The sequence below is a fragment of the Nuphar pumila genome, chromosome 7, assembly GCF_984573655.1.
Source record: "Nuphar pumila chromosome 7, dmNupPumi1.hap1.1, whole genome shotgun sequence".
Taxonomy (NCBI): Eukaryota; Viridiplantae; Streptophyta; class Magnoliopsida; order Nymphaeales; family Nymphaeaceae; genus Nuphar; species Nuphar pumila.
Genome location: NC_143255.1, coordinates 128,916,472 through 128,929,406, shown reverse-complemented (window position 1 = coordinate 128,929,406; position 12,935 = coordinate 128,916,472). Strand labels below are relative to the sequence as shown.

At 37.1% G+C, this 12,935-nt stretch overlaps 1 protein-coding gene across 1 annotated transcript; it reads left to right on the top strand.

Annotated features, from left to right (window-relative positions):
- Nucleotides 1-10,450: 10,450 nt before the first annotated feature.
- On the top strand, nt 10,451-12,533 carry LOC149833489 (uncharacterized). The gene has a single exon (XM_090012861.1). The coding sequence runs from the start codon at nt 10,463-10,465 to the stop codon at nt 12,422-12,424; it is 1,962 nt and encodes a 653-aa protein (XP_089868987.1). The 5' UTR covers nt 10,451-10,462; the 3' UTR covers nt 12,425-12,533.
- Nucleotides 12,534-12,935: the final 402 nt, after the last annotated feature.

Genomic DNA, 12,935 nt, shown 5'->3' with positions numbered 1-12,935 from the left:
AGAATGTTTATGGCATGAAAACCAAGGTGTAAGTTTGCTCCCCTCTACCCTCACATTCATCGAGCAACCCTTGAGGTGCGTCATCCTCCCCCTCTCTACTTTTTGGTCTTTAAACCCTTATTTTGTATAAAGAATCCAATCTTGGCCCTTTTTCTTTTTCGTTTTGTTTTGGGGTTTTGGTACTAGGTGTTTGGTATCTAAAATACGTCTATGTGGTCTGATCATTTTTTTGGTGGTGTTTCATTTGAGTCTTGTTTCGTCCGGGTCCAAGAACTTAACTGAAAAGGCCCGCTGGAAAATTTCTGATTTGTAAAATCTGTATGTATGAATTCGTAGCATAGTTGATTTATATTTTTGCTTTGATTTAATTAATTTTAGAGTAGATTTAGATTAGATCTAAGTTTTTTGGTTTTTAGATTTAGATTTTTCTAAAAATCAATTAGGCAAAAATTAGGGTTTTTTTATTCTTAGTGTTTTTCTTTATATTTTTCATATTTTCTTGCAATCGTTAGTTGTAGAATATGTTCTTTTTATTATTTTCATGTTTTTTTTATTAGTTTAGGTTCAGATCTAGGTTAGATTTAATTTAGAATAATTTCTTTAATTTATTATTTAGTTTTAATTAATTATTTAGTAATTTCTCAATAGCTGATTTAAGGTTTTTGGAGTTTCTTTTAATTCATTTTAATTTTTGTAAGTAGATCTGAATATTTTCTGTTTATTTTCAATATTATGTTAGTTTATTCATTGTGTAATTCATGTTCTTGATTATTTTTCATTGCTTAAGTTAATTTTTATTCAATTATTATTAGACTAAATAAATTGATAGTTAGTAGACTAGTAGTTTAATTCCATTAATTAGAATAGGTTAAGTTTCTATTGTTAATTAATTAAAATTATGTTCTTTCAATCTCAAAATTTATTTCCAGCAATTAGATTAGAAAATAGATATTTTATTGCAAATATCATTTTTAGTTAAATAGTTTTTAATTTAGCCGATTTAGATTATGGATAATTATTCTTTTTAATCATTAATTTTAGTTCAAGTTAATTCCTGTTTGATACTAATTAGATGAGTATGATAGTTAGTTTAACATTTTTAGATTAGAGTAGATTAATTAGACTCAGTTTGATAATTAATTCAATAGTGGAGTTCCATGCTTTTATTAAATATCGGTTTCTTGATGTTAGATGTATGTCTTGAATTAAGTTAGTTCAGATTTAGTTTTATTTGAATGATGTCAACTTTAGTCTAGTTCTTAATTTCAATCTTACATCTAATTGTGTTAAATAGATTAGACTTAAAATTAATAGCCGATTTCTTTTATTCTTATTATTCATTATTAATTCATTAGATTAGATAGTTAGGTAGTTTATTCTATTTCCAGATTTTATTAGTTAGCTTGTTAAAACCGTACAACATATTTGTTATATATTTGTTAATTAAGTAACATGTTAGTGTAGAATCTTGAAGTTGGTTGATTATTACTTTCTTGATAGTTAGTTAATTAAATCTTTTATATCTTCAGTTGCTTGCTTTAGTTAGGTTAATTTTTAATATAGTTATTTTGTACATTAGTTAATATTTATTTAATTAGTTGGCTTGTTATTTTGTTTTTTTATGTTTGTCATTTAGTGACTTATTATTAGTTAATTTGAATCTTGATTAATTCGGTCAGCACATGTTTCTTGTTTGTTAGTTAATGAAATACATTAATTAGTTAGTTCTTGTTTCTTGATTAGGTAATTAATTAGATTAGTCTTGATTCTTGTTAGTTTCAACATATATTAGTTATTTGACATGTCCAATAATTAATTGAATTAGTTAAGTTAGTTTATTTATTTAATTATTGCTTAGTCGATAATTATAGTTTATTCTTAGTTCAAAATAATCTAGTTGCATTAGTTCTCTTTTAGCATTAAGTGTAGTTATTGTCTAGTTTACTTCATTTGTTAATTGCATTGTTCCCTTTTAATTTAGAGTTCCCTTAATTGTTTTGTCCCTCAATTTTAGCTCTCTTTATTTATTGAGTAACTCTATATTTTGTTTATTTAATATTTATTGTTTAGAATAGGGAAGGTCCCTTTTTAATTTAGTTTTCCAAAATTTTGTAAACCTTGTATTTGATCACCTTAACTTAGTTTTCTTAATTTTGTGAACCCTTTGGACAGTAATTCTCTTGGCTTTTTATTTTTATTATTACAGGTCGTTACTATGCCAACATAAGAAGGGTAGGCTAAGGTGAAAGTGATTGATTATCCTCTTAAATCTCCCTAAATTTTATCTGAGGGCCCGAGTATAATTAGGATCTTTATTATTTTTATTATTTTTATTCCATTTTTAATTGTATTGGCTTCTAATTAAGGGATAGTGTAATTTTCTTTTCTCAGTTATTAATAAAGTTAAGTTCAATAAGTTATTTTTGCCTAAGTTTTGTTCCCTTTGAGATGATCCGACTTGCTACTCTGCAAAAAGTGGTTTTTAATTTATTATTTGGTGCGCAGTTCTTGATTTAAAAATTATAGTTTTCAAAATCATCACCATTCTTCTTTGAAAATCAACTAAGAAATCTAATTTGAAACCTCTCTCAAATTTGTTCCTGTAATGCCCTAAAATTTTAACCAAAAAATCTGTGTCAAATTTTTTTTTCCAAACACAGCAGAAATATTCTTTTAGTTTGAGTCAGACAAGTTGGGCGAGTTACAAGTATTTGGAACAACAAATCACACAATGAAAAAATTGAAGTCATTTATTCAATAATTATTTTATTCTTGGTAAAACAATCAGAGTGGTAAATATTAAAAATAACCAATGTCCACAACATTTAAAAAGATCAGATGGTTCACATGGCACCCAACAACATTCTCGCAACCGCTCCACAGCTCATTCTGTCGTATTTGTAAAATAGTAATACCAGTCGGTTAGACTCTCTCCCGAATCGCAGTAGAAAATCACATTAACATTGCATTCATATACAACAACAAGCATTCATATACATGCATAAACAAGTATGCAAGTCAATAATTAATCATCCAATCATCTTAATAACTATAGCAGTTGAATTCAAGAAATCACTTTGTTATCGCATATCATGATGTAACAGTAGAATTGTTATCAAAAGCATTAAAACATCAAAGATGTGAGCATAAATACAACTGCATAAAACCTAAAGTGAGTCTATTCACTAATGCATTGTTTCACTTGCTTATAGAGGGACTGCCTCGAGTACACGAGAGATACACAAGATCAACCAATAGGGTTACGTTTATACTCATCCCTATATGTCAAACCTTCTGTCGGGATGACATCGGGCATCACCACCCTCATTCAATATGTTTTTGGTTTACTTTCAAAACACATGCTAAACATTCATACAAGTATCCATTTAACAAAAGTAAACGATACACTCATGAAATGTAAACATTTGATTTAATGTATATGCATTCTCATGTATACATATGTATGATTTATATATATATCTTTCACATATATATACATGTATTCATTTCCCAACACCCATATGTATGTATATATTTTTATCCTTCATATATATATATATATATATATATATATATATATATATATATATATATATATATATATATATATTACCTGTTTCAATATCTACAGTGGTTACCTCCCATTTTTTTTTTATGTACGTGGGCTGGTTTGACAAAACTGAGCCTGTTGCACCTCAGTAGGCAGCAGCTGCCGCCCACCCAACTCAATACAACAAACCAAGTATGTTGTGTTCAGTAGGGTGCAATGACCTGTAGTACTGCAAGAAAGGTAGTTTCTTTTTTTTTGTATACATTCTCTAGATGTTATATCCTTCCCTCCTTAAAAGAATTTTGTTCCCGAAATTCGTTACAAGAACTAAACAAATAAACGAGGGTATCTTCTCTTTCAAGCGAGTTTAATCAACTTAAACTCAATCTTCATAAGACTTTGGTTGGACAAAATACAACAACATTTCTAAGTTCTTGATTATACAACGTATAATTTAAATAGTGTCACACTAAAATTTTATGTGTGCAATATCTCAATATGTTCCTTGGTCAACCTCGGGCATCACCACCCTATGCCACTACCGTAAGAGAATCACCACTCTAGAGGGCGATCATTAGAGAATCACCACTCTAACGACATCATTGGAGAATTACCACGCCAATGACATCATTAGAGAATCATCACCCTAATGACATCACTAGAGAATCATTACTCTAACAGAATCATTGAAGAATCACCATGTCATTATTAGATAATCACTATCCTAATAACATCGTTGGAGAATTACCACTCCAATAACATCATTAGAGAATCATCACCCTAATGACATCACTAGAGAATCATTACTCTAACAGAATCATTGAAGAATCACCATGTCATTATTAGATAATCACTATTCTAATAACATCGTTGGAGAATTACCACTCCAATAACATCATTAGAGAATCACCAGCCTAATGACATCGTTAGAGAATCACTACCCTAACAATATCATTAGAGCATCATTGGAGAATCATCACTCCAATGGCATCATTAGAGAATCACCACCCTAACAGCATCATTAAAGAATCATCACTTCAACGGCATCATTAGAAAATCACCATCCTAATGACATCGTTGGAGAATCATTACTCCAATGACATTATTAAAGAATCACCACCCTAATGACATCGATAGAGAATCACCACTCTGACAGGTATTGCTGACATCATCATAAATCACCACCCTAACCAATCATTGCTTAGCATATCAAGGTCTCCTACTACTGTGGCTGAAAACACAAACCCCCATATCGAGTTCTTGAAAAACAATACCATGGAGTTTCAGTATCATGTTGTCCCACACGACAACCATCCTAGGTGTCGACCATCACCAGAGGCAACCCAAGAATAATTTATTATATATAGGGTATCTTTATATCTTTAAAAAGTTTTTATATATTCTCATCACCAAGAACAAGTTTGGATCCACAATATCCACAGCATGCTCTCGTGCCACATGAGCTCTATATCCTGCTCAAGTGTGCATATCACCATGCATCATTACATCTAGCTACTCACATTAGCTTTTTGAACAAAATCAATATAAGTTGACCTGGATCTCATTGTCAGGTCGATTATGTGTTGTCCTTAGAAATTTTCTAGGTTCTCATGTACATACACAAGGTTTATTTGTTTTCTTCGAGCAATATAATATTAACTCAATTACTATATACTTATAGAGCTCTTGTAGGGTCGCTGAAAGGGCCATGAACCATAAATTCTTGTTATGCTCTGATACCAAAGTTGTAATACCCCAAAATTTTAACTCAAAAATACGTATCAAAATTTATTTTTTTTCAAACACAGCAAAAATATTCTTTTGGTTTGAGTTAGACAAGTTGGGTGAGTTACAAGTATTTGGAACAACAAATCATAACATGCAAAAATTGAAGTCATTTATTCAATAATTAATTTATTCATAATAAAACAATCAAAGTGATAAACATTAAAATAACCACTATCCATGGTATTGAAAAAGATCATATGGTTCGCATGGCACCCAACAACACTCCCGCAACCGCTCTGTAGCTCATTCTGCCACGTCTGTAAAAATTGAAGTCATTTATTGTTCTCTCTGCACATAGATCTTTTTTTTATAAGTCAAGCATGTTCGTCCCAAAACCCAGTCTGTCCCTATCCTATTATGTCTATCTTGCCACTTGTCCAAATCATCTCCTGTCCCCGTATTGGCTGCCTCTTGAAATTTCAACCATACCTAGTCCAAGGTGTTTAGAATCATTCCTTTGAATTTTTTTGTGGTGCCGCTTGGACATATTAATTTTTCTACGAAAGTCTATGAGAAAGTTTGCACCTTGTTTACCCTAGTTTGACTTTAACCTAGACCTTGACCTAACTGAGCCTATCCCAGACCAAAAATTTTTAACCGAGGCTCAAGACCGCATCAAGTGGCATCAGAGCGAATGATCATTCATTTCTCTAATTTTTTCAAAATGAATTTTGTATTCGAAGAAGAGCAACACCAAGCTTGTTCATGTGGGAAACCACATGTCTTGGCTCATGATTTGCTTCCAAAAAATGGGGAGCGTGCTGCAACAAATCCAAGTGAGCGTCTGAGTTGTGCGGCAGCAACACTAAGCCACTTCCCAAAGTGGAAAAGTTTTCGAAGAGTGTGTCAATTTGCTGACATGCGAATCAAACCCATTGCTATAATTTGTTAACAAAACCAGTGAGAATGGTCTTGTCATCGTCTTGAGGTCGACACAGCTCTCGAAGGACTGATCGAGGAGGTCCCAATGAATGGAGAATTTGAGAAAGCTCCCAACCTTACTTATCTCTCTCTTGAAAAACCCTCATCGTCGTTCTTGGATTTCAAAGCAAGAAAAGGTGATGAGCTTCATATTTAAATAGATGGAAGATAGCTCCTCGCAAAAAGATAAAGCGAGATATAGAACCTTAGAGACAAGTTCCTCCAAGTGTTGAGCGATTTCTCAAACCTCTATGTGATAGATTACCCTACTCTTTTGGTGACCAATAAATTACAGATGGTTCATATTATTGTAATGAACACATGCATTGTAAGGAGAAGCCACAATACAAGCTCTCATGCTCGTTAAGTGCGAGACCCAAAGCCCATTCCTATGATGGACTGTGGTCTTTGCGATGGACAAAACATAGGAGTCGGGAGTACCAACTCTCTCATGTGCAAGAGAGAGATCTTCCTGTAAAACACCGTGAGGAAGATGCTCTGCATGCTGGCCGGGCTATTGATGCTGAGAAAGATGGCCAGGTCCTCTAGCGACCTCGAGGTGGACATGAACGAGGCAAGGTTGTGGTCGTTCTTTCTCGGCCTAACCAACTGTTGCTCGTCCAAGGCTATTGAGCTGACAAACGGTTTTATGATGCTACTGGTTGTCAAGACAACAAAAACAAATTATTGAACAAGCACTTGAGAACAATAATAGGCTTCTCATAGGAAATGTGCTTCAATAACCATCCTATCACTTGTTCATGTTTCAAAATAGAAATGCCAACGGACCCATGAGGCAAATTAAGTCGGGTTACATATCCGTGTATGTTGTCACAAATTCTGAAATGAACAAAAGGTGGGGTCATGACAATAGTGAAAGCGACATCATGGCAGCTGCCTTTCATGCGGCTAGGTGCGATATCTCGGGTGGTGCCAAGGTCAGCCTTTCCAACCATCTGAGATGTCAAAAGGGTGTTACACCCAAGTGAAGCTCGAGCCCTCTTATTCCAAGGGTCTACATGGAGATAAAAAAGAATGGCCCTAAGTTTGCGAAAAGACTAGCTTCACTTGCGAACCTTTGTGTCAAAGATGCAATTGCCACAACAAACAAGGTCAGGGCAATGCTGGTACTGGTAGTGATGCATGATAGGGTCCGGTTTAAGGTATTTGACCCAGGAAGAGAGCCTACTCACATGTGTCTCCTATACAGTGACGATTTAAAAAATTCTGTGCACGGTTAGTCTTCATTGGGTACCTTCTGGAAGTGCAGTCACATCATGTGTGATGGTCACCTAAGACACAAACCATTATGGTTGTGCACAATAACCATGCCACTGTGTTGTGTCAAATTAATGAGGATCGTGGAAGTCAGTTGATAGCGCACATGACTGTTGAGGGTGGTAAGGAGTTGACATCACTTGGGCGACCATGCATCGAGGCTTGAGTCTGTATCTCAATGAAAGCACCCACCACTTGGAACGTGACTGTGTGGCTGCCCATGGATCAAATTGTCTTGGATTAGTGTCTAGTGAAATAGGCAATTTTCAAGAGAGTATGGTGCATATCCAATTTGTGATGAAATGGATCAGGTTGATCGAGATCTGAAATCCATCCAACCTAAAGAAGCTAGCTCGTGGGACTCATGCCTGGGGCGCACCATGGGGGGAATGCACCCTTATTTTTGGACGTGGATAAATATGGAGAATCCTATTTCTAGCTTGGGTTATTTTTGGTGCACCTATTTCTAGCCCAGCCTATTTATGGTGAACCTAAACTAGAACACCTTATTTCTGGAGCTCTATGGAACTAGTGTAGAGGGCTTTGAAGGCCTCTCTAACAAAGGAGATTGAAAGTCAAGGGTGTGGACTAAAAATGGAGATGAAGATTCCTATTTTTTGCTTGGTCTAAATAGGTTTAACTAGATTTAGTTTTTGCCTATTTAGGTTTGATTTAGTTTTAGGTTTGCTGTTAAGAATTGTTTGTAACTTGTGTAGCCATTACATGCCCCCTTGACCTACATATAAAGGCCTTGTTCCTCTTTAAAAATCAACTAAGAAATCTAAATTGACTTGAACCTCTCTCTCTCAAATTCGTCCCTCTTTAGCTCGAGTCTCTCTCTCTAAACTTGATTCTCTCTCTCATGAGTTCCTATCCCCTGACTTGTCTCTTTCTCTCTCTCTCAAAGGCTAGTTCCTCTCACGAATTGGTGTGGTGGACCCTTGTGGTCTGACTCAGTCCAGTGGACCAAGGTTGCAGTCAAGGCCTACCTTCATTCGGTCATTTGAACCCGAGTCCTCAGCGGTGTCACCATGCCCAAGTTGATCCCGTGAAGCCTGACCTTCCCCAGCTGAACCAGCCTTCTAGCAAACCTCACCTGTGTCCGACCAAGCTCAACAAGTCGTCCAAGCCTCTTTCTTAGCCATAATCCTAGCTTAGAAGCCCCCAAATCCAATTCTGACTAAACTTAAAATTTGACGAACCTTGAAAAGTGTTCGACTTTGTAAAATCGCCCAGCCCAAACCGTAAGGTGTGTACCCTCCAAAAATCAGGATTTATTAAGCTCTCTATATAGAGATCTCGATTTTACAAGTCAAGTCTGTTTGTCCCAAAACTCAGTTTGTGCATGTCATGTCATGTTTGTCCCGCCATAATATCTCCATGTCAGCTGCCCTTGAAATTTAAACCGTACCAAATCCAAGTTGTGCATAATCATCCCTCCAAATTTGAATTTTTTTTACAGTGCCATTTGAACACACTAATTTTTTAGCGGAAGTCTATCAAAAAGCCTGCACCCTGTTTACTTGAGTTTGAATTGAAACTAGACCCTGACCTAACCGAGGTTATCCCTGACCAAAAATTCATAACCTAGGCTTAGGACCACATCAAAAAGTAGCTCACAATTGCCTGTATCCAATTTAGGTAATATATCTCAAAGATATGAAAATAAGTTCTTTAAGTAACTTAAAAGATGTCATTCATGTGCCTTCTATTAAGTGAAATCTATTGTTTGCAGTTAAATTTTCTCGATATAATTATTGTCTATTTGAGTTCGATGCCAATAGTTTTTGTCTTAAGGATATATGGAATGGGACTACTCACATAAGATATAGAGTAAGGGAGGACTTTTCTAAGTTAGTTTTGCTAAAGTTAGCTCAAATTAATTTATACGTTCGAATGAAGTATGACACTACAAGTTGAGTCACCCTGGGGTTAATGTTTTGGATACTTTAGTGAATAATAAGTCTTTTTTTGAAGAAGAAGAAGAAGAAGAATGACCCCGAGTTATGTTCTTCTTGAGCGTTTAGTAAAATTCATAAGTTGGCTTTTGCTAGCGCAGATATTTCTACTCAAACTCCCTTGGGGCTGGTTCATATAGACCTCCGTGGACTTCTCTAATTTTTCATGGCTATTTTTATTAGTTAATACCCGGATCCAATATTTATAAAGAGGGAAGAGCATCAGACTTTTATCATTTTTACATTGAAAAATTTCAGGTCTTAATTGAAACTTGGGTTGAGCCCAGGCCTGGTATAAAATTTCACAAACTATACCCAGATCCATGTATTAATCGGACCTTCAAGTCCAGACCCAGGTAGTCTTATTTATCACCATACTCGGACCCTATAAGATTTGGTCTGGGTAAACCAGACCCATTGACACCCCTAACCCCAGTGGGCAGAGGGGACCTCAAGGGTTTTACCAGCCGGAGGCCAGCCATGGTCGGTAACAAGATGTTCTTCCCTTGAATTATCCAAAAAAAATACAAATCTATTTGCAATAAAGAGTATCTAGAGTGGTATGTCTGCCAAAGTCACAAAAAGGTACAAATCACTTTTGACATCGTTTTCCAAGCATCATTTTTATTTCCCAAGAGCATGTTTTCCCTTTCATCTGCCACATACCCGAGTAAAAAGTAATCTACAGTTATGTAAGGGTCCCAGTTGGCCAAAACTATTGTTTGTAGAAATCTAAACCAACGAAATGCTGGCGGTCTCAACGGGAGGTTGAAGTTTTCCATCCTCTGATTCCTTGGGCACCAAGAAACCATGCCTTTTCTTACAAGGAATACCCCTTTCCTCTGCACACCCAAACAAACCATCCAGAGGTTGAAGTTTTCCTCCCTCTGAGTGCTTGGGGACCAAGAAACCTTCCCTTTATATATACCCCTTTCCTCCACACCCAAACAACCATCCAGCAGTTCCAATGAATGCTCCATTAGCACTCCTGGGCCCACCGGAAATCCATGATTCCTCAAATGGACGCTTTGCTGATCTGGCCACCGATGGAAGTGAACCCACGCCCACCACATCCACAACAGACGAAATCCCAGGCGACCCATTCATGAACCTCCTCACAAGCCAATTCAACAAAACCAAGCAGATGGCGACCCCTCAGGCTCAGCCAATGGGCCTGACCGAGAACCTCTCCCCGACGTTCCTTTCCACAGGGAATCCTTGCTTGGATTTCTTCTTCCATGTGGTGCCAGACATACCAGCCGAAAGGCTGACCGAGTTGCTAGAGATAGCATGGGCTTACAATCAGACCACCACCCTAAAACTTGTCTGCCACCTAAGGGGTGTGAGAGGTACAGGAAAATCTGACAGAGAGGGCTTCTACACAGCCGCTCTTTGGCTTCACCAGCACCACCCCAAAACTCTGGCCTGCAACATCCGCAGCTTCTCTGATGCCGGTTACCTCAAAGACTTACCAGAGATACTTTTCCGGCTGCTCAAAGGTCCAGATGTACATGAAATTGCCAAGCAGCAGCGCGTCAAAAGGCCATTCCGTAAACGCCTTTCGTTGCGGAGAATGAGGAAAAAGCAGAAGAAAAACAGAAAAGCGAAACCCCGAGAGGAAAGGATCGCCGAGGAGATGGAAAGATGCAGACTTGAGAAAGAACACGCAGCGCATCTACGGAGGAGAAAGACTGCAAATATGGCATTAAATGTGATAGAGAGAAATGACTACGATCTGGATTTTCGGTTTCTATATAACGAGATCTCGAAGCTCTTTGCTGAGCTGCTCGCTTCAGATCTAGCAAAAGTTGATTCAGGAAAAACCAACGACCTCAGCTTAGCTTCCAAATGGTGTCCTTCACTGGATTCTTCATACGATCGCTCGTTGCTCCTCTGTGAAAGCATTGGAAAACGGCTTTTTCCCAGGGATTCTGACCCAGCATATGCTGACATAGAGGAGCAACATTATTCTTATAGGGTGCGAGACCGTCTTCAAAAGCAGGCTCTAGTTCCGCTGCGGAAAATTCTACAGCTGCCAGAAGTTTACATGAGCGCCAACCAGTGGGATTCCCTACCATACAACCGTGTTGCTTCTGTTGCCATGAAGAACTACAAGAAGATCTTTAAGAAACACGAAGGAGCTGGCTTCCTCGCATATCTGCGCGATGTGAAGCAGGGGAAATGTAAGATAGCATCAGGAGCTTTGGTCCCCCATGAGATTCTACAGGCAGTAGTTCATGCAGCAAATAAGGGCGATACTGATGAAGTAGCAGAATTGCAGTGGCAAGGGATGGTAGAAGAGATGCGGAAGCAGAGGAATCTGACAAACAGCCTGGCAATCTGCGATGTGTCCGGGAGCATGTATGGGATACCAATGCAGGTCTGTATTGCACTTGGTCTACTAGTTTCAGAGCTCAGTTCAAAGCCATGGAACGGCCATGTTATTACCTTCAGTCAGAATCCACAGCTCCATGAGATCAAGGGTGATACACTAGTTGACAAAGAAAAGTTTGTACAGAATATGGAATGGGGAATGAATACAGATTTTCAGAAAGTGTTCGACTTGATTCTGCATGTAGCTGTGGAAGGGAATTTGGCAGAAGATGAACTGATCAAACGCTTGTTCGTTTTCAGTGACATGGAGTTTGATATGGCATCATCAAATCCTTGGGAAACTGATTACATGGCAATAGAAAGAAAGTTTAGAGCGTGCGGGTATGAGAATCCACCAGAGATAGTCTTCTGGAACCTTCGCAATTCGAGAGCCATGCCAGTGATAAACTCACAGAAGGGGGTGGCACTTGTTAGTGGATTTTCAAAGAACTTGTTAAAGATCTTCATGGAAACTGATGGAGAGATTAATCCTGTGGCTATCATGGAAAATGCTCTATCTGGAAAGGAATATGAAAAACTGGTTGTCGTTGATTGAATTGTATATATTTTCAGTGTGCCCGTCATAGGAGGCAAATGTTACTGTTGTTTCTATTGGCAAAAGGAAATACATGATACTAAAAAACAGAGAAGCTATTTGCAAATAATGTCTGGAAGTAACTACTGCAAGTAGCTGCCATTGCATATATCAAACGACCATAATTACAAAAAAAAAATGGAATTTCAGAAAAGAAACAAATTATAAAAAGCTGAAACAAATATATGGAAACATAGACAATCACCATGATGACAACCAACTCATGGTTCAAATAAGCCATTAGAAAAAGGGAATCTAACCATAATTCCATGTGGTCTGCCCATTTGCAGCCCTTCATTTTGTTTATGGTTGAACCTGAGATATACAATTGGCATGTACCTAGATGCATACTTGTCTTTGAAGAGCTTGATTACTGAACCAGTTTAATACAGTGATGGGGCTATCTAAATTTCAGTGGCATCTATCCTAATAGAATAGCACCAAATTTCAGTTTCATATTTATAAACCTGAT